The 25,612-nt window shown below is 48.0% G+C and overlaps 4 protein-coding genes, 20 non-coding genes and 1 pseudogene across 25 annotated transcripts in view; 24 read left to right on the plus strand and 1 right to left on the minus strand.

Moving 5' to 3' along the window:
* Positions 1 to 25,612, minus strand: part of LOC149351830 (lysosomal alpha-mannosidase-like) — a 123,680-nt gene that overhangs the window by 19,867 nt on the left and 78,201 nt on the right. The gene's annotated exons all lie outside the window — the stretch shown is intronic.
* TRNAE-CUC (transfer RNA glutamic acid (anticodon CUC)) lies at positions 3,379 to 3,450 on the plus strand. Its single transcript has one exon. It is a non-coding gene; the product is annotated as a tRNA-Glu (tRNA).
* Positions 3,456 to 3,527, plus strand: TRNAQ-CUG (transfer RNA glutamine (anticodon CUG)). Its single transcript has one exon. It is a non-coding gene; the product is annotated as a tRNA-Gln (tRNA).
* Positions 3,619 to 3,690, plus strand: TRNAE-CUC (transfer RNA glutamic acid (anticodon CUC)). Its single transcript has one exon. It is a non-coding gene; the product is annotated as a tRNA-Glu (tRNA).
* On the plus strand, positions 3,696 to 3,767 carry TRNAQ-CUG (transfer RNA glutamine (anticodon CUG)). The gene has a single exon. It is a non-coding gene; the product is annotated as a tRNA-Gln (tRNA).
* TRNAE-CUC (transfer RNA glutamic acid (anticodon CUC)) lies at positions 3,859 to 3,930 on the plus strand. Its single transcript has one exon. It is a non-coding gene; the product is annotated as a tRNA-Glu (tRNA).
* Positions 3,996 to 5,220, plus strand: LOC149351836 (uncharacterized). Its single transcript, XM_089584176.1, has one exon. The coding sequence runs from the start codon at positions 3,996 to 3,998 to the stop codon at positions 5,172 to 5,174; it is 1,179 nt and encodes a 392-aa protein (XP_089440302.1). The 3' UTR covers positions 5,175 to 5,220.
* Positions 8,883 to 8,954, plus strand: TRNAQ-CUG (transfer RNA glutamine (anticodon CUG)). The gene has a single exon. It is a non-coding gene; the product is annotated as a tRNA-Gln (tRNA).
* Positions 15,121 to 15,192, plus strand: TRNAE-CUC (transfer RNA glutamic acid (anticodon CUC)). The gene has a single exon. It is a non-coding gene; the product is annotated as a tRNA-Glu (tRNA).
* Positions 15,198 to 15,269, plus strand: TRNAQ-CUG (transfer RNA glutamine (anticodon CUG)). The gene has a single exon. It is a non-coding gene; the product is annotated as a tRNA-Gln (tRNA).
* Positions 15,403 to 16,054, plus strand: LOC149351840 (uncharacterized; annotated as a pseudogene).
* LOC149351841 (uncharacterized) lies at positions 19,154 to 20,176 on the plus strand. Its single transcript, XM_089577096.1, has one exon. The coding sequence runs from the start codon at positions 19,169 to 19,171 to the stop codon at positions 20,174 to 20,176; it is 1,008 nt and encodes a 335-aa protein (XP_089433222.1). The 5' UTR covers positions 19,154 to 19,168.
* Positions 20,277 to 20,348, plus strand: TRNAE-CUC (transfer RNA glutamic acid (anticodon CUC)). The gene has a single exon. It is a non-coding gene; the product is annotated as a tRNA-Glu (tRNA).
* On the plus strand, positions 20,354 to 20,425 carry TRNAQ-CUG (transfer RNA glutamine (anticodon CUG)). Its single transcript has one exon. It is a non-coding gene; the product is annotated as a tRNA-Gln (tRNA).
* On the plus strand, positions 20,506 to 20,577 carry TRNAE-CUC (transfer RNA glutamic acid (anticodon CUC)). Its single transcript has one exon. It is a non-coding gene; the product is annotated as a tRNA-Glu (tRNA).
* TRNAQ-CUG (transfer RNA glutamine (anticodon CUG)) lies at positions 20,583 to 20,654 on the plus strand. The gene has a single exon. It is a non-coding gene; the product is annotated as a tRNA-Gln (tRNA).
* On the plus strand, positions 20,735 to 20,806 carry TRNAE-CUC (transfer RNA glutamic acid (anticodon CUC)). Its single transcript has one exon. It is a non-coding gene; the product is annotated as a tRNA-Glu (tRNA).
* On the plus strand, positions 20,812 to 20,883 carry TRNAQ-CUG (transfer RNA glutamine (anticodon CUG)). Its single transcript has one exon. It is a non-coding gene; the product is annotated as a tRNA-Gln (tRNA).
* On the plus strand, positions 20,963 to 21,034 carry TRNAE-CUC (transfer RNA glutamic acid (anticodon CUC)). The gene has a single exon. It is a non-coding gene; the product is annotated as a tRNA-Glu (tRNA).
* TRNAQ-CUG (transfer RNA glutamine (anticodon CUG)) lies at positions 21,040 to 21,111 on the plus strand. Its single transcript has one exon. It is a non-coding gene; the product is annotated as a tRNA-Gln (tRNA).
* TRNAE-CUC (transfer RNA glutamic acid (anticodon CUC)) lies at positions 21,191 to 21,262 on the plus strand. The gene has a single exon. It is a non-coding gene; the product is annotated as a tRNA-Glu (tRNA).
* Positions 21,268 to 21,339, plus strand: TRNAQ-CUG (transfer RNA glutamine (anticodon CUG)). Its single transcript has one exon. It is a non-coding gene; the product is annotated as a tRNA-Gln (tRNA).
* Positions 24,467 to 24,538, plus strand: TRNAE-CUC (transfer RNA glutamic acid (anticodon CUC)). The gene has a single exon. It is a non-coding gene; the product is annotated as a tRNA-Glu (tRNA).
* TRNAQ-CUG (transfer RNA glutamine (anticodon CUG)) lies at positions 24,544 to 24,615 on the plus strand. Its single transcript has one exon. It is a non-coding gene; the product is annotated as a tRNA-Gln (tRNA).
* LOC149351854 (uncharacterized) lies at positions 24,750 to 25,499 on the plus strand. The gene has a single exon (XM_089584197.1). It carries the CDS (start codon positions 24,750 to 24,752, stop codon positions 25,497 to 25,499), a length of 750 nt encoding a protein of 249 aa, XP_089440323.1.

A 25,612-nucleotide genomic window follows, 5' to 3' on the forward strand; every position in this document is an offset into this window, starting at 1 on the left:
CCGTGGGATTCATGTTCTTGCTATCCAAGAAACAAAAGCGGAAGGGGACGAAGAGACCGGGATTTTGGTGCAGCGTTTCACGGCCAGATATTACGCAGTCGTTAGCCACGCAAATGGCACATCGGCCGGGTGTATTATTTTTGTCAAAAAACTACCGAGTCTTGAGGTGCAGGCGCATTTTTCATGTCCATCGGGGTGATGTGTAGCGGTGGACTTTTGTTTCGCGACTGTTGAATGGCAATTCATTTGCATTTATGCGCCCATTGTGCTGGAGGATCAAGTTGTGTTTTTTGAAAGTATCCAGGAATATCTAAGCACTGAAAAACAGGTAGTTCTTCTGGGTGATTTTAACTGCGTTTTGAATGCTGCTGATAAAACCAGCACACGTTCCCACCGGGATGGAAGTACCGAAGTTTTGCGCCGATTAACAGATCTTTTTGTCTTGAAGGACGTGGCTGAATGTGTGGAAAGTACGCGTAATGTTAGGTTTACGCATTTTCAACGCAGTATTCATGCTCGTCTCGATAGAGTCTGTGTCTTTAGATCTGGTGCCAAATTGCCATAGTTATGATGTCGTGCCCGTGATTTTCTCAGATCACTGCATGGTGCAGTTCAATATAGGAGCTAAAAAACGATCTAGTGTATTTCAGTGGGACTTATGGAAATTAAATAACCAGCTTTTACGGGACGAAACGTTCACTGAGATGATAAAAGAAGTGAATAAAGTAATGCGCGACGGCATACACATATGGGGGATGCAATGGGAAATTTGCAAACAGCAAATTAAAAAGCCATCGACAGAGCTAGCTGTATAAAGTACCAAGAAAAGTTCCACGAAGCACAATTAAGGTCCCTGCTTGACAAGTTATTTGCCGAGGAGTGCAAATCACCGGGTATGTTCTTAGGCGATATCAAAAAAATCAAGCAAAAGATAGAAGGTATCGAAGAAGACCGCTATCGAGGGGCGCTTGTGCGCGCTAGAGCCGAAGCATTTGCTACTTGTGAGATGCCCACAAAACGAGCACTGGGAATAGAAAGAGCGCGCCACGGCGAAATCACGTAGCAGAATTTGATAGGGGAGACCAAACGGTGTATGACAACGATAGTATCGCGCAAGCCTTTTTTGATCATTATCAAATGCTTTTTGCCCAGCATCGAGTAGAAGTGGCACGGTTCAAAGAAGATTTTTTGGAGGCTATGCCTCGTGTAGAAGATGAAGACAAAGATTGGAGCGGGCGATTAGTGAAGCCGAAGTAGAACGGGCCATAGATAAATTGAACGCGGGAAAGTCGCCTGGACCTGACGGGCTAAGCGCGGCGTTTTACAAAACATTTAAGAACGATTTAGCACCAATACTAACCGCTGTGTTCAACGAAGCTTATGAATTAGATTCACTTCCCGCATCGTACGTGTCATCTCACACCGTACTTATTCCGAAAACTGAGCAGATAGAAAAATTAAGACAGGTGTCCTCTTACAGGCCGATCGCTTTGACAAATGTGGATTATAAGATATACATGAAGGTTCTAGCGGCCAGGTTACAGACCGTAATACGGGTATTAGTTGGCTCACACCAAACATGCAGGATAAAAGAGCGTTCCATTGTTAATAGCAACCACAAAGCAAAGTGCGTGCTCGAGTGCTGTGATGCCACGCAAGACCGTGTGGCAGTCCTCCAGCTGGACCTCGAGAAAGCGTTTTATTGTGTGTCTCATGAACTTTTGTTTTGTGTTCTATACCATATTAATGTCGGGTCTTTAATTAATGAGGGAGTTGCCATGGCGTACCGCAACTCCAGTACAAGGTTAATTGTAAATAAGAAGTTGGGGGCCCCCATAAGCGTACAATGTTCGGTGGGCCAAGGCTGCCCCCTCAGCCCTCTGTCGTTTTGTATATATATTGAAGCACTGTGTTTAAGAATAATTGAAAACGATTCAATTCATGGTTTCCGAGTGCAGGCAGCGGAAGTGAAGTCGCTTGCATACGCAGACGACGTCGCTGTGTTTTGTACCGATCAGAGCAGTATAACCCATACTGTCGACGTTGCAAAGCGCTTTAGTGCAGTTACCGGAAGCTTGGTGAACTGGCGGAAGTGTCTTGGATTCTGGCACGGAGATTGGCCATCAACCCCAGAAACTTTCGCCGATGTCTCATGGGTGACAGCACCCATTAAGTACCTGGGCGTTCCGTTGAAATTTTATCAAGATTCTGAGCCTTATTGGCGAGAGCAAGTGAAAGAAACGCGTGAGAAGGCAGCAACATGGAAAAGCGCCCATTTGTCTATATTTTCTAGAGCCACAGTTTGCAATCTTTTTCTCATAAGTAAGCTATGGTATGTAATGCAAGTGTTGCACTGTTCTCGGTTGAATGTGCAAAAGCTTCATCGTGTGTTCGCAGTTTTTATTTGGGCCTCAAGATGGCAGAGGTGTAGTCGGACGAATCTCTTCCGGGGCATCAAAGTAGGCGGACTTGGACTCGGGCATTTGTTTTTGCGCCAAGTTGTAAATAGGTTCTTTTTTTTTCCGGGATATTAAAGATCCCTTTCTTCGCACCAAGTGCCAAGTAAGGCTCGGGCGTGTTTTGCCGGAGTTTGTTGTCTCAACACAATAAATGACTGGACGAACTTCAGAGTTTTTTAGAGAGATTGTCCTCAGTGTTCGTTTTCCCACCGCCCATTTTTAAATAGAATTTTTAAGAAATGTTAAGAGGAAAACGTTGTATCAGAGGCTATGTGAAACTGTTTTCGCGGAACCTATGTACAGAGCCTTATACTCTGGAGGCCCAGGCAGCGATGTCCTTAAACGAGTTAAAAATATGCATGTGCCGTCAGGGATAAAAACTTTTTTTTTTCAAGCTGCACACAGGCACTTTGAGTGTGAAATCATTTCAACAGGCTAGGGGGCTTTTTCTTCCATGGGGATCACTTTGTCTAATATGCAAGCAACCAGAAACCGTAGATCACGTTTTTCTTCATTGTTGGGAGGGAGTTTATTTCTGGGACGTCCTGCAAAGGACCTTAAAGAAAGAATTACCGATGCACCCTCAAGGAATCAAGGTTTCTGCCTACAGAGAACGAAGGTGGCTTACCACAAGATCTTATGCTTCGGCGGGGTACCACTGTGACCCGGACGCGAGGCCGGTTCGAATGTATTTCCGGGAAAACATGCACAAGTTTTGTGAAATAGTGCAAACAAGATCATGTGTTCCTGAGTGGTTGCCAAAGTTAGAACCTTTGACGCATCTCAAAGAATTTTAACCTGACAAAGCCTAACCAAAGTGGGTTTTAGGCTACTATTGTGCTGGATTTTGTGATTGTTTTTAGTGAATGTTCTTTGTTTGACCTCTGTCGAAGTCCGGCAATAAAGAAAAAAAAAGTGTTCTGGCGTGGTCTAGTGGCTAGGATACCTGGCTCTCACCCAGGAGGCCCGGGTTCGATTCCCGGCGTCGGAAAGTGCGGTCTCATGGTGTAATGGTTAGCACTCTGGACTCTGAATCCAGCAATCCGAGTTCAAATCTCGGTGAGACCTGGGCTTTGTTTTTCTTTTTTCCTTCTTTTTTTTTACCACTTAAACTCCCTTCGACGTTTCTTGGGCATCCGCTTGCTCCCGATCGCCGTGTTCCGGCGTGGTCTAGTGGCTAGGATACCTGGCTCTCACCCAGGAGGCCCGAGTTCGATTCCCGGCGTCGGAAAGTGCGGTCTCATGGTGTAATGGTTAGCACTCTGGACTCTGAATCCAGCAATCCGAGTTCAAATCTCGGTGAGACCTGGGCTTTGTTTTTCTTTTTTCCTTCTTTTTTTTTACCACTTAAACTCCCTTCGACGTTTCTTGGGCATCCGCTTGCTCCCGATCGCAGTGTTCCGGCGTGGTCTAGTGGCTAGGATACCTGGCTCTCACCCAGGAGGCCCGGGTTCGATTCCCGGCGTCGGAAAGTGCGGTCTCATGGTGTAATGGAAGATTCTACTTCCGGCCGCCGTGGCGAACGGACGTGCGATCATGTGCTCCGCCGGAGCGGTATCAGCGGCCCAGCTTGGCCGTGGAAACAGGTCTGATGTATCAAGTCAACAGGATTACGAAGTTATTTTGCCCCGCCTGCCAACAGGTCGTATCGTCATGAATACGCTTTTTATGCATGCCGACGTTAGAGCCAGGCCCTACAAGGTAGAGGATTTTCGCGACGCACTTGTTCGTTTGGCACTGCTCCCCGAGGTCGTTGCCTTGGGGGCGTATCAAATGAACCACGTGTGGGCGGTCACGTTCAAGAGTGCAGAAGGAATGAAAAGCCTGCTTGCCGCCCGTGATGTGACAGTGAAAGATCGGCAGTGCATAATTGTCGACCCCGGGAACCAGGCAGTGAGATTGAAAATTCACTGGTTGCTTTACAACGTTCAGGATGAAGATGTGCGGGAGGCCTTAGCGCCGTACGGCACAGTGACCGACGTCAGCCGGGAATTATGGCGTGTGCAAGGCGTCACGGACAAAGGTTCGTCAACGAGATCAGTGTCTTTGAAGTTGAAGCCTGGAATCACAATTGATGACCTACCACACCAACTGCGAATCGCCGGGGAGCAGGCACTGGTCGTGGTCTCTGGCAGAGCCCCGCTCTGTCTAAAGTGCCGTACTGTGGGTCATGTGCGACGTGACTGTCGAGTCCCGCGGTGCACGCACTGTCGTCGCTTTGGGCATGACGAGTCCCAATGTGTCAGGACTTACGCAAATGTCACAGGGCCCATGAGAAGAGAGGACGAGTCCGAACTACTCATGGACGAGGCTGAAGCTGAAGAAGCAGCTGGAGGAGCAAGTTCGAAAGCGGACCATCTAGCCACTGCATCTAACAGTGTAGAGGAGAAGCGCAGCGAGGATGCAACGAAGGAACTGGAAGCAGTGGTCGCCGCAGAAACTACCATTGATGACAGCGGCAAAGCAGACAAGGTCAATGCAGCGAAGGCGCCAACAGCAGGCGGAGACGTCGAAAAAATGGAGCTTACTCAGACAGACACAAGCAGCGCAGCGGGAAAGAGGACGCATGAAGAGAGCGTTAGCGATGGAACGCCAGCCCCTTCAAGTGCGGGAGAGCCGCCAGCTAAAACGACGGGACAACGTCGGGCGTCCTTTCGCCCGAAGCCCAACCTCCCGCCGGATAAAAGGCCGGCACCGGTTACACCAACGCAGTGACGATGGCTACAGCTCGGCTGTGGCAAGGGGGGAGAAAGACGACCGAGGAAGCCAGCGAGCATCGCGACAACGTGCAACGTCGTCGCCATGCCCATGGATTTTACGCAGTAAGACTGAAGGTCACTGGATTGGTCGTTATTCTGGCTGAGCATCAAGGTGAGCACCATGCGGTTTGTCTGGGTTTTTCGCGTACATGATGGCCAGCTCAGCTACGGCACTTCGTTTTGCAACTATTAACGTAAGGGGTCTAGCTGCGAGGCGACGGCAGTACCAACTGTGTCGCCTCCTTCTGGAAAATGACCTTGATGTTGTGGCAATTCAAGAAACTAAGGTGGAAAGCGAAGAGCAAACGAACCGCATGGTCGAACCCTTCAGGAGCCGATACAACGTGTGTGTTTGCCACTCTGTTGGCACTTCGGGTGGATGTGTGCTTTTAATTAGAAACTCGATAGGTGCTACAGAAGAATCGGTAATTGTTTGTAATACCGGTCGTTTTGTTCTGTGCGACTTTTCTTTCTGTAATTTACAGTGGCGTGTAATCTGTGTGTACGCACCAAACAAGGACAATGAACGCAGTGCCTTTTTTAACATGGTGGAACCGTATCTCAGCACTCAGCGATACACAGTCCTGATGGGAGACTTTAACTGTGTGTGTGGCCCAGAAGATCGAGTATCTAATACGCCCATCCGTGATCAAAGCGCAGGGCGCCTGACGGCTATTGCCCAAGAAAACAATCTTGAGGATATAGGCAGCATTTTGTCCGATGGTAGGAGACCACAATATACGCATTTTCAAGGAGCAAGTCACGCTAGACTTGATAGAGCATACGTTTCCACAAGCCTTGTGTCATTGAGCAATAATTATCAAGTTAAGAGTGTCAGTTTCAGTGACCATAGGTTAGTGATGTTTACCGTTGGAACGAAACGAAAGCAATCTCGGTTTAATTGGGACCTGTGGAAATTCAACATAAAGCTTCTAGAGGATGAAACTTTTCAGAAGGTAATTACGAACAAAATGGATAGTTTACTTTCAGTGGCGAAAGGAAACGTCATAAGAGAATGGGAACTGTTTAAAGTAGAAATCAAAATGAGCGCCATAGGACGAGCTAGCGAGCTTCACCATGAACAAAATGAAGAGGAAAAAGTGTTGCAACATCGTCTTGATGTGGTCATGGCACTGGAAAGTGCAGAGCCAGGGAAGTTCACGAAAGATGCTCGGGAAATCAAAAGCAAGCTAGAGGTAATCGATAAAGAAAGATACAAGGGGGCGGCCATACGGGCACGCGCAGAAAGACTGTGGTTGGGGGAAGCGCCGACAAAGCGAGCAATCAGTGATGAAAAGAGGCACGCTACAAAAAACGAGATAAAAGAAATTGAGTACGGGAATGAAATCGTGCGCGATAGTAAGGCTATTCAACGCGCTTTCGAAGAATATTATCACGAATTACTGGGACACGAGACAAGCGTGGAAGACGGCTTTGCAAGCGAGTTCCTGCCACTGATGCCGGTATTAGACGATGATGAAAAACAGAGACTCGAGGCACCGATAAGCGTAGCTGAAGTAGAGCGAGCTATTGACGAGTTAAGCCCTGGAAAATCGCCTGGACCGGATGGTCTTGGTGCAGGGTTTTATAAAGCGTACAAGAACATCTTAGCTCATATTTTACGCCAGGTAATGGCTGAAGCTTACGAAAGCGGTATGCTGCCTCCATCTTTTCGTAAAACTCACATTGTTTTGATACCGAAAAGTGACGATCCAATGAAGCGTGTGTCAGTGAAAAGTTACCGTCCTATAAGTCTCACAAATGTGGACTATAAGATCTTTATGAAGGTCCTGGCGAGTAGGATGCAGAATGTGATAAAATTGATTGTAGGTCCGCATCAAACATGTGGAATTAAGGGCCGCACCATAGAGACTAACATACACGTAGCAAGAAGCGTTCTAGAGTGTTGTGATGCATATGATGGGCGGGTGGCCATGCTACAACTTGACCTCGAAAAGGCATTTGACCGTGTGGCGCACACTGTTCTCTTTTCGATACTAAAGCATGTGAAAGTGGGCCGGGTGCTCCTTCGAGGTGTGGAAATGGCGTATGCGGGCTGCAACGCGGCCATCATTGTCAATAAGGAACTGACTGAGAGTTTCACTGTTCGATCGTCAGTAAGACAAGGTTGTCCTTTGTCCCCCTTATTATTTGCTCTGTACCTAGAACCCTTTTGTCTCAAGCTAATGTGCAATGAAAGGGTAAAGGGATTTCAGTTCTTATCAAATGAAGTCAAGGTGCTGGCTTACGCTGATGATATCGCTGTTTTTTGCAGCGATAAGGAAAGTGTGTCAGAGGCGGTGAAAGATGCGAAACGGTTTTGTAAGTTGTCAGGAAGCCTGATTAACTGGAACAAGTGTTTCGGTTACTGGCATGGTAACTGGGACAGAGCGCCTGCGAGCTTTGAAAATTTTGAGTGGACAACATCACCATCAAAGTATTTAGGGGTGCCGCTAGAGCACTATCGCAAACCTGAAGACTACTGGCGGGAAGAAACCCAGCGTTCTCGTACAAATACGGACAAGTGGGGCGGCCGAGACTTTTCTATTTTCGGCCGTGCCACTGTATGCAACCTGTTTGTTGTGGCGAAAGTATGGTACGTCCTTCAAGTACTATGCATGGCACGGACGAGCGTCCAGAGAATGCATAGAGTCTTTGCGGTGTTTATTTGGGGGACGGGATGGGAGCGAACAAGTCGCACAAACCTGTTTCGTCCTGTGGGAAGTGGCGGGCTGGGACTGGCACATTTGTTCTTAAGGCAAGTAATTTCGAGGTTTGTCTTTCTTAGGGACCAAACGGATGGGTTTTTGCGATCTGTTATGCAAGTGAGGCTGAAGGATGCTTTGCCAGAATTTATTGTGTCTTCCAGCAATGTTAAAAGTACTAGAGTGCGAGGTTTTCTCTGGGAAGTCGTCCGTGCTTTTCAAATGCTTAAAGTTCGGTTTTCAATGGAATATCTCGCCGCGGTTCCACGGAAAAAATTATATAAAGATCTTGTCGATGTTTGGTTACCTGTACCTATCTACCGCTCCATATACTGTGTAGGCTCAGAAGGAAATGTCCTTAAAAGGGTAAAGAAGATGCCGGTTAGGCCAGCACTGAAAACCTTTTTCTTCCAATTACACACAGGGACACTGCCAGTGAAGCCATGGCTCCAGGAGAAAGGGATATTTGTCCCGTGGTCAGTAAATTGCATAATATGTAGGAAACCGGAGACAATCGAGCATATGTTTCTTGACTGTACTGATGCAGTTTTCCACTGGGACATTCTTCAGCGGACGCTCAGCAAGCGGCTACCTGTTACCCCCTATGGCATTCGTTTCCTTCCCGTAGAAAATGAGGTCCCATACGACATGTTCATGGCTCTGAGCCTGCACAGTATATGGAAAAACCGCATGGCTTTCAGACATGCTGATGAAATTGTGAAATCTGTCAGAGAGTACTTCATAGAGAGTATATTGCATTTAAGAGAAGTATTGAAGACCCAGAAGGAGCAGCCAGAGTGGATGCCAGTGCTGGATCATCTTGCAGCACTTAAGCCCTTTTAATTGAATACCGTCAGCTGAATAGAGCATCACTGGCGGATTTTATCTGTTTTGGAATGTGAATGTTGTGTTGAAATTTTGTTATGTGCTAAGCAGGCAATAAAGAAAGAAAAAAAAAAAGTCTCATGGTGTAATGGTTAGCACTCTGGACTCTGAATCCAGCGATCCGAGTTCAAATCTCGGTGAGACCTGCGCTTTGTGTTTCTTTTTTTTTCTTTTTTTTTACCACTTAAACTCCCCTCGACGTTCCTTGGGCATCCGCTTGCTCCCGTTCGCCGTTTCTAGGGAGATTCGGCTTCCGGCCACCGAGCGTGACGGACGTGCGATGACGAGCTCCATTGGAGCGGCTACAGCGGCCATGTCTGGCCGCGGAAACAGGAATTTTGCTTCGGAAGATGAATATCAGGTTATTCTGCCTACCCTTCCTACAGGAAATGTTGTGTTAAACACAGTCTTTTTGCACGCTGACGTGCGGGCCCGCCCCTATCGGGTCGAAGATTTCAGGGATGCGCTGGCTCAGCTGATGTTGCTCCCCGAGGTTATCGCCTTGGGGGCGTATCGCATGAGCCATGTGTGGGCTATTACCTTCACCAGTGCTGATGCGGTGAAGAAAATTCTTTCTGCCCGGGAAGTGAAAGTGAAGGACCGCCGCTGTCTAGTCATAGAACCGGCAAACCAAGACGACCGCGTAAAGCTACACTGGTTGCTGCACAACGTGCCCGACGAAGACGTGAGGGCAGCCTTCGCCCCGTACGGAAAGGTGAGCGAAGTCACCAAGGAACGGTGGCGCGTCCAGGGTGTCGCCAGCAAGGGGTCGACGACGCGCTTGGTTTCATTGAAAATGAATCCTGGCGTGAAACTGGAAGACCTCCCTCACGAAGTCAGGGTTGGCGGTGAGCTGGCTCTCGTGGTTGTACCGGGCAGAGCTCCGCTGTGTCTGCGCTGCCACGGTACTGAGCACATTCGCCGTGAGTGCAAAGTTCCAAGGTGCGGCGCCTGTCGCCGTTACGGACATGAGGATAGCAGCTGTGTACGTACGTACGCGAGCGCTGCCGTCCCAGTCAACAATGACGTCTCGTCCGAGCTTGTCATGGACGAGGCTCACCCGGAAGACGCTGCAGCAGAGGCAGGTGACGGAGTGGAGAAGGAAAAAATCCCGGCTGTGTCGACTCCTGGAACATCCGCAACCGCGGAGAAGCTCAGCAGTAAGCTGCAGCAACAGGAAGCGCCGCCTGCAGATGTTAAGGCGTCAAAGAACGAAGTCTTCTCGGGGAGTGGGGCGTCAGCTCCCGTCGTTCCCCAACTTGCTGAAAGCATGGAAGTGACGGATGCGTCAACCAGCAACCAGGGAGGAAAGCGACCGCACAAGCACAGTGCGAATGGAGAGCGAGGGCGACGAGCCACCGCAGAAGACTGTTGGTGTGAGGCGAGCGACGCTGAAACCGCGGCCGAATATACCGGCCGATCAACGAGCGGCGGCTAAGCCGCCGCCTTATACCCGTGCCACACGGACAGATTTAATGCCATTAAGTGCTTACTGCCTTAAGTTTTAATGGCATTCGTTTGGTGCCACACGCGCAAATTTAATGGCATTAGCCTTACTGCCATTCGCAACCTACTGAGTTCGCGACAACTCATTCGCCCGTGCAATGCGTACTCTCGTTCCCATTCCACACGCAGAAAAGCATGCAGTTTTGTTAGTAACAACTTCCTAACCAGTAGGAAATGGTTAATTCTTAACTTTCAGTCAGATGAGGCATTTATATACTGCATTTTCGATGCGAAGAGCGCCGTTTTAACCAGCCTTATTGACAGGTACTCTTGGGTGTTGACATGCGAGTTTATGGCAACTTTTTCGACATGTAAAGCAGGAACAGCCGTATTTTCTAGAAAATCGTTTTTACATTACATTTGAACAACATTCCCGATATATTGTGCTCATTAGGAATGTTTATATTCAGATGAAACTTCTGACTACCTTGCAAGCGTTATCGTCATAGTCACTTTCGATAATGGCATTAAATGTGGACGTGTAGCACCAACTCCGAAAATAATGACATTAACAAACTTAAGGCCTTAAGCATTTACTGCCATTTTATGTGCGCGTGTGGCACAGGTATCAGTTGAGTGAGTGCGTTGTGTGTGGCTTCTGTGGACGCGAGATGGCCTTTTTCGGTGACGGACTGCATGGGCTGGGTATCCAGTCCGTACGCATGAGGCCGAGGTGTAAGAGACGTTGGAATACCGGCACTGTACCCAACGAGCACCATGGACTAGGCAAGTCGCCCACGCCGTCGCCTTGTGTCCTGAGGTACGCACCAAACGGCTCCTGTACCTAAACTAGATGGCTTCGACACCTATTGGAGCGTTGCGCATTGCAACAATTAATGTCAGGGGACTGGCTTCCAAAAAACGTCAGTACCAACTAAGCCGGTTGTTCCTCGATAATGACCTAGACATAATAGCCGTCCAGGAGACCAAAGTCGGACAGGAACAGACGGACCGTATGGTGCAGCCTTTTACGACACGTTACAATATTTGTGTGTGCCATTCGTTTGGCACATCGGGGGGTTGTGCCGTGTTTATTAGGAATTCCCAGGGGATTGTCGAACAAAATTTAACTGTGTGTCAAACTGGCCGTTTGCATGTAGTTGATTTTCTTTATTGCAATTTACTATGGAGAATCATATGTGTGTATGCCCCTAACAAAGAGAACGAGCGCGAGGAATTTTTTGAGCGTCTTGAACAATACGTATGCTGTGAGCGGTTAATTGTGCTTTTGGGTGACTTTAACTGCGTATGTAAAGCAGAGGACAGAACTACAAAAAGACTTGTCCGCGACAAAAGTGCGGAATTGTTGAATTCGCTTGTACACGAAAATGGTTTAGATGATGTTGCTGAAGTTATTTCGGTAGCATCGCATTTTACTCACTTTCAGGGTGAAAGTCACGCGAGATTGGACAGAGCGTATGTGTCCCTTGATCTTGTTCCTCTGTGCAACAGCTACGAAGTGAAAAACATGTCTTTTACCGACCACAGCTTAGTTACGTTAACCCTGGGGAAAAAAGAAAATAAATCTCGTTTCTCGTGGTATCTTTGGAAGTTTAACGCACAGCTACTCGAGGATGAACATTTTGGTAGTAAAGTTAATGAAAGTATTAAAGCATTGCTATCAGCAGAGCCTGGGAACTGGGTAATTAGATGGGAAGATTTCAAACAGCAAGTGAAAATGAACGCGATTGAAAGAGCAAGCGTTATTTGCCATGATAAACGTGTTAAAGAAAAGGAACTACATTGCCAGCTTGACTTGCTCGGAAGCCTGGAAAGTTCCCAGCCGGGAAGATATAAGAAAGATATAAGATATATAAAGATATAAGATATAAGATATAAGATATAAGAAAGATATAAGAAAGATATAAGAAAGATATAAGATATATAAAGATATAAGATATAAGATATAAGAAAGATATAAGAAAGATATAAGATATAAGATACATCCTGTGTGTATCTCCTCTTGTGTGCGTTTTTCGTGTGCGCTTAAATTTCATTTCCAGATGAAGTTAGCGCCTGTCCTGTGTGTATCTCCTCTTGTGTGCGTTTTTCGTGTGCGCTTAAATTTCATTTCATTTATATAAGAAAGAAATAAGAGAAACAAAGTAAACTTGAGATTATCGAGAAAAAAAAACAAGTATACAGCTGCCGTGATAAGGGCGCGTGCTGAACGTCTCTGGCTTGACCAAGTGCCTACTAAACGCTCGCTTAGTGATGAAAAGAGGTACGCGACTCAAAATGAAATAAAACAAATTAGGTACAGAAACGAGGTAACGAATGATAGCAAGGTTATTCAGCTAGCTTTTGTTGAGCAGTATAGGGAATTGTTTGGGCGCCGTCAGCTTGAAGAAGAGGGCTTTACAGATACGTTCTTGTCTCGTATGCCAAAGCTTGGAGATGAAATAAAACAAGGGCTGGAGGTACCAATCAGCGTAAGCGAAGTGGGAAGAACAATCGAAGAGCTGAGTGCCGGAAAATCTCCTGGTCCTGACTGCCTAGGCAGTGATTTTTATAAGAGTTTCAAAACCGAACTCACCCATGCTCTGCACTGCGTCTTCACCGAAATTTATGAAACTAAGAAAATGCCGCCGTCATTTAAAACAGCACATGTGGTTTTAGTGCCCAAGAGTGAAGACCAGGCTAAACTGCTGTCCGTTGGAGCTTATCGGCCGATAAGCCTTACCAACGTTGACTATAAAGTGTTTATGAAGATTCTTGCCAATAGACTGCAAAAGGTTATAATGGACCTTGTAGGGCCGCACCAAACGTGCCGTATAAAAGGTCGCACCATTGGAGCGAATGTGCACATTGCTAGAACTGTTCTTGAATGTTGCGATGCGTTCGTGGGACGAGTTGCCATGATGCAGCTTGACTTGGCGAAGGCCTTCGATCGCGTGTCACACGAAATTCTTTTCGCCGTTCTAGAATATGCCAACGTCGGCTCTGTAATATTACAAAGTGTACAGATGGCGTACGAAAACTGTGTTACGCGTATTATAGTGAACAAACAGCTTACTGAACCGGTGACTGTCTGTTCCTCGGTCAGGCAGGGCTGCCCGCTCTCGCCTCTGCTCTTTGCGATCTATCTTGAGCCTTTTCTGTTATCGCTGTTACACAATGATGGGATCTGTGGTTTCACTCTTCAGCCAGTGGAAGTTAAAGTGCTTGCTTCCGTTGATGATATTGCTGTCTTTTGCGCGGAGCAAGAAAGCGTTAAAGAAGTTGTGAAAGTTGCGGGGGCCTATTGCAAAAAGACCGGGTGCGAAGTTAACTGGGATAAGTGCATTGGATTTTGGCACGGTGATTAGGAGAGCACACCCGCAGTGTTTGCTAACATGCAATGGACGACCTCCCCTGCGAATTATTTGGGGGTACCCTCAGAGCACTATAAGAACAGTACAGAGTTGTGGGGTGAGGTAACGCAGAGTGCAAGGAAAGAAGCGGATGGATGGAAAGGACGTGACCTTTCTGTTTTCGCGCGTGCAAGTGTGTGCAATGTATCTTTAATAGCCAGAATTTGGTATTTGTTGCAGTTCGTGCTCATCACCCGAGCAAACGTGCAGAAGCTGCATAGAGTGTTTGTTGTTTTTATTTGGAGCTCGAATTGGGAGCGAACTAGTCGAGCTAATCTGTTCCTTCCGGTCAAAAGGGGTGGCCTTGGACTTTCCAAATTGTTTCTGAAACAAGTTGTCTCAAGATTTTTGTTTCTACGTGATCAAACCGATCCTCTGTTGTGCACAATGTTGCAGGTGCGCTTAGGCAGTGTGTTACCGGAATTTGTTGTGTCCAGTTTCCCAGCCACGAAGCGTGCTGTAACTGGGTTTTTACGTGAAGTTGTGGCTGCATTTCACATTTTGAGCTCTCATTTTTCGACAGAGTATCTGACTTCTGTACCCAGGAAAAAATTGTACAAGGATTTGCTAGATATCTTTATACCTGTACCGCCGCCGCGGTGGCTCAGCGGTTATGGTGCTCGGCTGCTCACCCGAAAGACGCGGGTTCGATCCCGGCCGCGGCGGCTAGAATTTCTTTGGAGGAGAAATTCTAGAGGCCCGTGTACTGTGCGATGTCAGTGCACGTTAAAGAATCCCAGGCGGTCGAAATTTCCGGAGCCCTCCACTACGGCGTCTCTCATAGCCTTAGTCGCTTTGGGACGTTAAACCCCATAAAACCATAAACCAACTATACCTGTACCCTTATACCGATCCTTTTACTGCGGAGGCCCAGGCAAAGATGTGCTAAATCGAGTTAAGAAGATGCCGGTAAGACCGAACGTCAAATCCTTTTTTCTTTAAACTACACTCTGCTACCCTTCCGGTGAAAACATGGCTAAACGATAAAGGCATTTTCGTACCATGGAACGTCGACTGCACACTGTGCAAAAAACCCGAGACCATCGAACATGTGTTTATCGACTGCTGGGACCCTGTTTTCCACTGGGATATCTTGCAAAGAACATTAAAAAAAGACCTACCTGTTACTCCTTATGGCATCCGGTTCCTACCTATAGAAAGTGACGAAGTGCCATACGACATGTTTATGCTACTGGGCCTCCACAGTATCTGGAAAACGAGGATGGCGGCTAGGCACGCGGACGCAAATGTGCGACCAGTCAGGGAAAACTTTATAGAAAGTGCAGCCTCCCTGAGAGATGTTCTCCGCAGTCAACCTTAGCCACCGGACTGGGCGGCAGTTATTGACAAATTGATCGACATGGAAATGTTTTAATCCGTCGCCTCAGCCAATGTTTGGCTAGCGATTCTTATTCCTGCGCATGTATTGTTTACCGGCAACAAAGAAAAAAAATCCGGCGTGGTCTAGTAGCTAGGATACCTGGCTCTCACCCAGGAGGCCCGGGTTGGATTCCCGGCGTCGGAAAATGCGGTCTCATGGTGTAATGGTTAGCACTCTGGACTCTGAATCCAGCGATCCGAGTTCAAATCTCGGTGAGACCTGCGCTTTGTTTGTTTTTTTTTACCACTTAAACTTCCTTCGACGTTTCTTGTGCACCCACTTGCTCCCGTTCACCGCGTTCCGGCGTGGTCTAGTGCCCCATTTCCGGCCACCGAGCGTGACGGACGTGCTATCATGAGCTCCGTCGGAGCGGGTTCAGCGGCCCAGTCGGGCCGCGGTAACAGGACTTTGGACACTGCTGACCAGGATTATCAAGTGATACTGCCGCAACTGCCATCAGGTGAGATTGTTTTGAACACAATTTTTTTTGCACGGCGATGTGAGAGCGCGGCCTTTCCGCGTCGAAGATTTCAGAGACGCCCTTGCTAATATGAGAGCACTCCCAGATGTTATCGCCCTGGGGGCGTACCAAATGAACCATGTATGGGCGGTAACTTTCAAGACAGCGGAAGCGGTGAAGAGCATGCTCGCTAAAGGCGACATGCTGGTGAAGGAGCGGCGGTGTCTGGTTATAAACCCGAACAACCAAGACGTCAGGCTTAAGCTTCACTGGCTCCTTCATGGAGTCAGCGACGATGATGTGCGGGCTGCGCTGGCAAATTATGGCAAGGTAACTGAAGTGACCAGGGAGAAGTGGCGTATCTACGGCATTACCGACAGGTCGTCGATGACGCGCCTCGTCGCCCTGAAGTTGAAGGCCGGTGTCAGTGTGGAAGACCTGCCCCATCAGGTGCGTGTGGGCGGTGAGCTGGCCTTGGTTGTGGTACCGAACCGGGCACCCTTGTGTTTGCGCTGCAACAGTAAGGGCCATATACGGCGTGATTGAAAAGTCCCGCGCTGTTCCCGATGCCGGCGCTTTGGTCACAACGATACGGACTGCGTTAAAACCTACGCAACCATCACCGGTCAGCCGAAAAAGAACGATGTGACCGAGCTCGTTATGGATGACGAAGACGCTGAAGAGGCTTCCAGAGGGGCTGGGAATGTGCCCGTGCAGTCTCCAACGGGCGACAAGGCTGAAGCCACCGAGGACACTCAAGGCGCCGTCAGCAAAGGCGACCAACAAGATCAAGGCAACACCACCCCCTCGGGGGCGGGGACTGCGAAAGAAGACTCCGGCAAGGAGTTGGAAGTAGTGTCGACGGGGGGCTGGTGGGATGGTGAGCAAACCATGGACACCACAAGTGCACTGCCAGGAACAAGAGTGCACGAGGAAACAGTCGTCGCGGGCGACAGCGCCGACGTGGAACCGCCTCCCAAGACGTCTGCTACTCGGCGGCCGAGTTTCAAGCCCAAGCCGAACATTCCGCCCGACCGCAGAGGGGGCGGCACGGAGCCCTCGTAGCAGCGGGGGCCAGTCTTGTTCCTGCCCACGAAAGTGCAATTAGCGTGCATCATGGAGCTGTATCAAGGGCCAAAACAATGACGAGGACTACTATCTTGCTGCGGGGGCAGAAAAGTCGAGTGCCGCGGTTTTCAACACCAGCGGCGTACCTCAGATTGTCGAGGTAAGCTCCGTGCGGTCCTTGTGTCCTAGTGTAAATATGGCAGCAAACTTTAAAAAATCCCTCCGTGTAGCAACATTGAATGTTCGGGGCTTGGCAAGTAGGCGAAGGCAGTGCCAGGTTAGTAGGCTACTTATCGAAAACGAGCTGGACATCGTTGCTGTCCAAGAAACGAAGGTCAGCAGCGAGGACCAAACGGACCGCATGGTGCAGCCCTTTAGAACTCATTTCAATGTTTGTATAGCTCATGGGGTTGGAACATCGGCGGGATGCGCGCTCTTTGTACGTAACAGTATTGGGATTTTGGAGGAACAAGTCATTGTTTGCGAAAGTGGCCGTTTTGTTATCCTGGATTTTTCATTCTGTGATTTATTGTGGCGTGTTGTGTGTCTTTATGCGCCTAACAAAGAAACCGATCGCAGAATTTTTTTTGAAAACCTCGAGCAGTATTTGAAAACAGAGCGACATGTTATATTTATGGGAGACTTCAATTGCGTTTGCAGGCCAGAGGACCGAGCTAAAGTCCGTACTCTAAATGATCAAAGTGTGCAGGTTCTGGATGAGCTCGTAGAGGAGTACGACTTAATTGATGTTGGCTGCATGTTATCACCGGCAGTCAGGCACAGTTTACTCATTTCCAGGGTGAAAGCCATGCCAGGCTCGATCGCATATACATATCGGTGCATCTGGCGCCGCTCTGCGAAAACTACGAAGTCATTCCAGTATCCTTCTCTGACCACTGCATGGTTTCCTTCACCTTAGGATCAAAATTAAAGGAGGTGAGATTTAATTGGGATTTATGGAAATTTAATGCCAAACTTCTGGACGACAACAGCTTCGTTTGCGAGGTAAATAATTTACTGAAGTCATTGCATGTGTCTGGAGCCGAAAGCTGGTTGGAAAGGTGGGAAGGTTTCAAAAATGACGTAAAAATGAAAGCTATTGAGAGAGCAAGCATACTAAGACGCGAAGAAAAACAGAAAGAAAAAGAATTGCCCAGCCAGTTGAAACTATTGCTGAACATAGAATCTGCGCAGCCTGGTTTATGCATGAACCAGATAAAGGAAGTTAAAAGAAAGCTAGAGCAGGCCAATGAAGATAAGTACCGAGGGGCCGTTGTGCGGGCACGCACTGAGCGATTATGGATGGGTGAGGCGCCCACTAAGCGGTCACTGAGCGATGAAAAGAGCTATGCCTCGAAAAAAGAAATACAAAAAATAATGTACAGAAATGAAGAAACCACTGATCCAGAGAAGATAAAACGCGCCTTTTTTGAGCAATATCAAGCTTTGCTAGGACAGGAGCAAGTGAAGAAGGGCGGCTTTGAACGTGACTATTTGCGATTAATGCCCAAATTAGATGAGAGTGAGAAGGAAAGACTTGAAGCGCCAATCAGTATAACAGAAATAGAGAAAGCAATTGACCAGTTAAATGCCGGGTAGTCCCCTGGGCCCGACGGCCTGGGTGCAGCTTTCTATAAAGCCTTTAAAGATGAACTAAGTCAGGTCCTGCTTAGAGTAATCGAAGAAGCCTATGAAACAAAACAATTGCAGCCATCTTTCAAAGTTGCCCACGTTGTATTGATTCCAAAGTATGAGGACTCAGCAAGGCTGCTTTTGGTGGGGTCTTATCGGCCGATAAGCCTCACCAATGTAGATTACAAAATCCTTATGAAAGTTCTAGCGAGAAGGACACAGAGCGTCATTAAAGACCTAGTGGGACCACACAAAACTTGTGGAATACAAGGACGAAGTATTACGACCAATATACATGTGGCGAGAAGTGTTTTGGAGTGTTGCGATACTTTTGATGGACGAGTTGCGATGATGCAGCTCGACCTAGCAAAAGCTTTTGATCGAGTGTGCCATGAAGTGCTTTTTAATCTCCTAGAATTTGTGAACATAGGAAGTGTTATTACAGAGGGAGTCAAAATGGCTTACTCTGATTGTGCAGTGCGAATTATTATAAATAAGAATCTCACCGAAAGAGTGCCAGACAAGTCGTCTGTGAGGCAGGGCTGTCCATTATCCCCGTTGTTTTTTGCTTTATACCTAGAGCCGTTATGCTTGAGCATGATACAGAACGAAATGATACGCGGTTTCGCGCTGGAAGCAACGGAGGTAAAAATGCTTGCGTACGCAGATGATATCGCTATTTTTTGTAGAGACAAAGAAAGCGTTCAAGAAACTGTTAGAGTGGCGGCTGATTTCTGCGCTAAAACGGGCTGCCGTGTTAACTGGGAGAAATCATCTGGATTCTGGCACGGGGAGTGGGATCAAAAGCCTGAAGTGTTTGCCAATGTGCGATGGACAGCGCTGCCCTCAAAGTACTTGGGTGTACCACTTGACCAATACAATGACACTGATGAATACTGGAATAGGGAAATAGAGAATCTCAGAAGGAAAACGCAAGCATGGAACGGCCGGAATCTATCTATGATCACACGAGCAACTGTTTGCAACCTTTTCTTGGTTGCAAAAGTGTGGTATGTCTTGCAGGTATTGTTCATGTCGCGCGTAACCATACCAAAAATACATCGAATCTTTGCTGTTTTCGTGTGGGGAAGCACATGGGAACGTACGAGTCGGACAAATCTGTTTCTTTTGGTTCGAAAAGGGGGAGTGGGGCTTGTGCATTTGTTTATCAGACAGATTGTGTCGCGTTTTATTTTTCTGCGGGACCAGAATGATCCCTTTTTGTGTACTTTTGTGCAAGTGCGCCTGCGCAATGCTTTGCCTGAGTATTTGGTGTCCTGTTCTGATAAAAGAACGACAGCCGTAAGAGGATTTTGGCGCGAAGTTGTCACGGCTTTTAACATGCTGAAAGTGCGCTTTTCTTTAGATTATTTAAGTTATGTGTCGAGAAAGAAACTGTATAAAGATTTGTTGGATGTCATGCTGCCTGCACCAGTGTATCGACAGCTTAGCTGCGGAGGCCCAGGGCAAGATGTTCTGAAAAGGGTGAAACGTATGCCAGTAAATCCTAACGTGAAAAGTTTTTTCTTCAAACTCCATACTAACACTCTGCCAGTTAAAACCTGGCTAGAACAAAAGGGCATTTTTGTGCCATGGACGGTTAACTGTATGCTCTGCAAAAAGCCTGAGACAGTCGAGCATGTGTTTATAGAATGTTGGGATCCGGTATTCCATTGGGACATTCTACAAAGAACAATAAAGAAAGATCTGCCAATCACGCCGTATGGAATCCGGTTCTTAGCGGTAGAAGATGACCGAGATGTTCCATATGATCTCATCATGCTACTGGGCCTCCACAGCATATGGAAAACCAGGATGTCAGTGAGAAATGCCGATGTAAACATTCGACCTGTAAGAGAAAATTTCATTGAAAGTGTTGTGCGTGTGCGGGAATGTTACCGAGCCCAATCGGAGCTACCCGAATGGCTTGGCGTGCTGGATGAACTTGCAGCCCTCAAGAAGTTTTAAACAACCACGTTGACCATAGGCCGGTTCACGTGTTTTAGCGGTTTGTTTGTGGGTTTGTTTGTTATCGTTGTCAAAACAGGCAATAAAGAAAAGAAAAAAATCCGGCGTGGTCTAGTGGCTAGGATACCTGGCTCTCACCCAGGAGGCCCGGGTTCGATTCCCGGCGTCGGAAAATGCGGTCTCATGGTGTAATGGTTAGCACTCTCGACTCTGAATCCAGCGATCCGAGTTCAAATCTCGGTGAGACCTGCGCTTCGTTTTTCTTTTTTTTTACCACTTAAACTCCCTTCGACGTTTCTTGTGCACCCACTTGCTCTCATTCACCGTGTTCCGGCGTGGTCTAGCGGCTAGGATACCTGGCTCTCACCCAGGAGGCCCGGGTTCGATTCCCGGCGTCGGAAAATGCGTTTTCATGGTGTAATGGTTAGCACTCTGGACTCTGAATCCAGCGATCCGAGTTCAAATCTCGGTGAGACCTGCGCTTTGTTTTTCTTTTTTTTTACCACTTAAACTCCCTTCGACGTTTCTTGTGCACCCACTTGCTCTCGTTCACCGTGTTCCGGCGTGGTCTAGTGGCTAGGATACCTGGCTCTCACCCAGGAGGCCCGGGTTCGATTCCCGGCGTCGGAAAATGCGGTCTCATGGTGTAATGGTTAGCACTCTGGACTCTGAATCCAGCGATCCGAGTTCAAATCTCGGTGAGACCTGCGCTTTGTTTTTCTTTTTTTTACCACTTAAACTCCCTTCGACGTTTCTTGTGCACCCACTTGCTCTCGTTCACCGTGTTCCGGCGTGGTCTAGTGGCTAGGATACCTGGCTCTCACCCAGGAGGCCCGGGTTCGATTCCCGGCGTCGGAAAATGCGGTCTCATGGTGTAATGGTTAGCACTCTGGACTCTGAATCCAGCGATCCGAGTTCAAATCTCGGTGAGACCTGCGCTTTGTTTTTCTTTTTTTTACCACTTAAACTCCCTTCGACGTTTCTTGTGCACCCACTTGCTCTCGTTCCCCGTGTTCCGGCGTGGTCTAGTGGCTAGGATACCTGGCTCTCACCCAGGAGGCCCGGGTTCGATTCCCGGCGTCGGAAAATGCGGTCTCATGGTGTAATGGTTGGCACTCTGGACTCTGAATCCAGCGATCCGAGTTCAAATCTCGGTGAGACCTGCGCTTTGTTTTTCTTTTTTTTTACCACTTAAACTCCCTTCGACGTTTCTTGTGCACCCACTTGCTCCCGTTCACCGCGTTCCGAGCGTGGTCTAGTCGGCGGACCGTATGAAGCGCCTGCCGGTGCGCGAAAAAAGTGCTCAATTATTGAATAGTATTGTACGTGACCATTGCTTAGAAGACATCGGCGAAATGTTTACTTACGGTAATAGCCCTCAATATACACATTTCCAGCGTGACAGCCATGCTAGGTTGGATAGGCTGTATGTGTCTGCGGAACTCCTGCATCTCTGCATGGACTATGATGTTCAGCCTGTTGCATTCAGCGACCACTGCCTCGTAATCGCAACCTTTGGTGAAAAAAAGAAACATACGTCCTTTAACTGGCACTTGTGGAAATTTAATGCTAAGCTGTTGGAAGACGAAGATTTCATAAATGAAACTACAAATGAACTGCACAGCTTACTAGAGACGCAGACTGACAGCTTGGCTGTTCAGTGGGAAGATTTCAAAGAATGGGTGAAACGTAAAGCAATAGAAAAGAGTTGTCTTAATAAGCATAAAGAGAAAGAAAAGGAAACTGAATTGAATGAGCGGTTAAAATTCCTGACCTACATGGAAAGTTCTGAGCCCGGCCTTTTTTTGAAAGAATTGAGAGAAGTAAAAAGCCAGCTTGAACAAATAGACACAGACAGGTACAAAGCAGCCGTCATTCGCTCTAGGTCTGAGAAATTTTGGACTGGTGAAACGCCTACGAAACGGGCTTTGTCCGACGAAAAGCGTTACATTCGCCAGAAAGAAATCGCGCAGATAAGACACGGGACTGAAGTTTCTAGCGACACGAAAGTTATCCGGAAGGTTATAATGGACCACTTTAACGGCCTTCTCGGAAATAAGCGGGAGATGGATGAAGCATTTCTGGTTCATTTTCTGCCCCTATTGCCAAGGCTTGAGGATGAAGTGAAGGTGCGCCTTGAGATGCCAATTAGTGTCGGAGAAATTGAATCCGCGATAGATGAATTGCAAAACGGAAAAGCACCTGGCCCAGATGGACTAAGCGCCAGTTTCTACAAAGAATTCAAATGCATGATAACTCCGTTTCTGCTCAATGTGCTCTCTGAGGCATACGAGCGCAAAAAAGTTCCACTATCTTTTACTACATCACACATTGTCCTGATTCCCAAAACAGATGACCCGGAGAAGCGCTTGTTGATGGGCTCTTATCGGCCGATAAGCCTCACCAACGTAGATTACAAGATATATATGAAAGTTCTAGCAAAGAGATTACAGGGCGTAATCAAAACATTGGTTGGACCACACCAGACTTGTGGCATCAAAGGACGGAGCATCGCGACAAACATACACGTTGCACGTAGCATACTGGAATGCTGTGACGCCCTTGGGGTGCGCATTGCAATGATTCAGTTGGATCTTGCGAAGGCCTTCGATCGGGTTTCACATGACGTTCTTTTTTGCATTCTTGACCATTTGAACGTAGGGCGTGTTGTAGCGGAAGGCGTGAGAATGGCTTATGCGAACTGCAGCACGCGAGTAATCGTAAATAGGGAGTTGACCGACCGAATAGAAGTTAATTCTTCAGTGAGGCAGGGATGCCCTCTTTCGCTCCTACTGTTCGCGACTTACATAGAGCCACTCTGCTTGGCCATAATTAACAGTAACCGTATTTCCGGCTTTCAACTGCAGTCATCCCATATGAAAGTCCTCGCCTATGCAGATGATGTTGCCATTTTTTGCTCAAACAAGAACAGTGTTACTGAAGTTACCAGCCTAGTCGAAAAGTACTGTCAACAAACTGGCTGCCTGATAAACTGGAACAAGAGCTGTGGGGTTTGGCACGGTAATTGGGATGATGCACCGGAACACTTCTGTCGGTTGCAGTGGTCAAAACTGCCAACGCGGTATCTTGGCGTACCTCTCGAATGTTATCGGGATCCCAAAGACTGCTGGAACGATGAAGCGTCAAGGGCGAAGGAGAAGGCCGACTCGTGGCAAGGGAGGCAGCTATCGATGTTTTCGCGCGTCTCTGTCTGTAACATTTTCCTTGTGTCAAAGATATGGTACCTAATGAATGTATTGAGTGCATCCCGAGTCAATATTCAAAGGATTCACCGTGTCTTTGCTGTTTTTGTCTGGGCGTCGACATGGGAGCGAACCAGTCGCACCAATTTGTTTATTCCTGTCAAAGGTGGTGGCATTGGTCTTGTTCATTTGTTTTTACGCCAGCTTGTATCACGATTTATGTTCCTCCGTGACCAGTCGGACAGTTCTTTGCGGACTGTTATTCAGCTGCGATTGCAAAGGCTGCTTCCTGAAATTGTGGTGTCTTCGAGTGAGAATATGCGTGGTTCCGTCGTGGGGTACATGAGAGAGGTTGTACTCTCGTGCAAGCTTCTCCAAGTGCGGTTTTCTCTTGACTACTTGAGTAAAGTATCTAAGAAAAAGCTGTATAAGGAATTAGTGGATGTAATGATGCCAATTCCTCTTTACCGAAGCCTGCACCGTGAGAGTCCAGGGCAGGATGTTTTAAAAAGAGTTAAAAGCATGCCAGTTAACCCATCTATGAAAACGTTTTTCTACCAGTTACATTCAAATACGCTCCCTGTTAAAACATGGCTGAACGAAAAGGGGATTTTCGTCCCCTGGACAACCAACTGTATCCTATGCAAGAAACCCGAGACAATAGAACACGTATTCCTGGATTGTTGGGATCCCATCTTTCACTGGGACGTCCTCCAAAGAACTATCAAGAAAGATCTACCCCTGGACCCCTACGGTATTAGATTTTTGCCCATCCAAAATGAAACAGGAGTGCCCTATGACTTACTGATGCTGGTCAGCCTCCACAGCTTGTGGAAAACCAGAATGCAGGTGCGGCATGCAGATGTAAACGTGCGGTCTGTGCGAGAAAACTTCATTGCAAGTGTCGTGTGCCTGAGAGAAGTATACCGGGCACGAGCTGAACAGCCTGACTGTCTCTCTGTACTAGATGACTTGGCTGTATTGAAAAGATTTTAATCACCCTTGTATCAGCCGCATTGGGCTGAGGTGTTTTACAATTTTTTGTAATTTTGGTTCTGTGTCAAAATCGGCAATAAAGAAAAAAAAATCCGGCGTGGTCTAGTGGCTAGGATACCTGGCTCTCACCCAGGAGGCCCGGGTTCGATTCCCGGCGTCGGAAAATGCGGTCTGATGGTGTAATGGTTAGCTCTCTGGACTCTGAATCCAGCGATCCGAGTTCAAATCTCGGTGGGACCTGCGCTTTGTTTTTTCTTTTTTTTTACCACTTAAACTCCCTTCGACGTTTCTTGTGCACCCACTTGCTCTCGTTCACCGCGTTCTGGCGTGGTCTCATTCTACTTCCGGCTACTGTCGTGTACGGTCGCAGAATCATGAGCTCCGGTGGAGCGGCGATAGCGGCCCTTGCTGGCCGCGGAAACAGGTCCGACATGGAAGCCGATAAGGATTACGAGATTATTTTGCCGAACCTGCCAACAGGACGTGTTGTTCTAAACACCGTGTTTTTGCACGGCGACGTGCGAGCGCGGCCTTACAAGGTCGAAGATTTTCGTGACGCCCTCGCCCAAGCGGGTGCGCTCCCCGACGTAGTAGCGTTGGGGGCGTACCAAATCAACCATGTTTGGGCGGTGACTCTCAACAGCGCTGAAGCAACAAAGCGATTGGCGGCTTTCAAGGAGCTTCCAGTTAAAGGACGCCGGTGTGTTATATTCGACCCCGAGGACCAGGTGCTGAAACTTCGGCTACACTGGATGCTGCACGGCGTCGCCGACGAAGATATCCGGACTGCGTTTGCGGCCTTCCGGAACGTGACAGAGGTAACCCGTGAGCGTTGGCGTGTGCAAGGTGTGAAAGAAAAGGGCTCCACCACAAGGATAGTGCTGCTCAAGCTGAAGCCTGGAATGAAAGCGGACGACCTCCCCCACCAGATACGAGTCGCCGGTGAGCTGGCCCTTGTGGTCGTGCCTGGGCGGCCCATGCAGTGTCTGCGTTGTCAGGGCAGCGGACATGTCCGACGTGAATGCAAGGTACCTCGCTGCTCACGCTGCCGACGTTTCGGACATTCCGAAGATGGGTGTGTCCGCACATGCGCTGCCGCAACGGTGCCAGCGCTCAGAGAGTAGACACCGGGAGACATTATGGACGTCGTCGAGGCTGAGGAGGCAGCCAAAGGGAACGATGGTGTGGAGAGCTCTGCGGTGGCCCTCAGCGTGACAACTCCGACGCCCACGGAAAA

Source organism: Amblyomma mixtum, chromosome 3, assembly GCF_055824585.1.
Source record: "Amblyomma mixtum isolate Tamu chromosome 3, ASM5582458v1, whole genome shotgun sequence".
NCBI lineage: Eukaryota > Metazoa > Arthropoda > Arachnida > Ixodida > Ixodidae > Amblyomma > Amblyomma mixtum.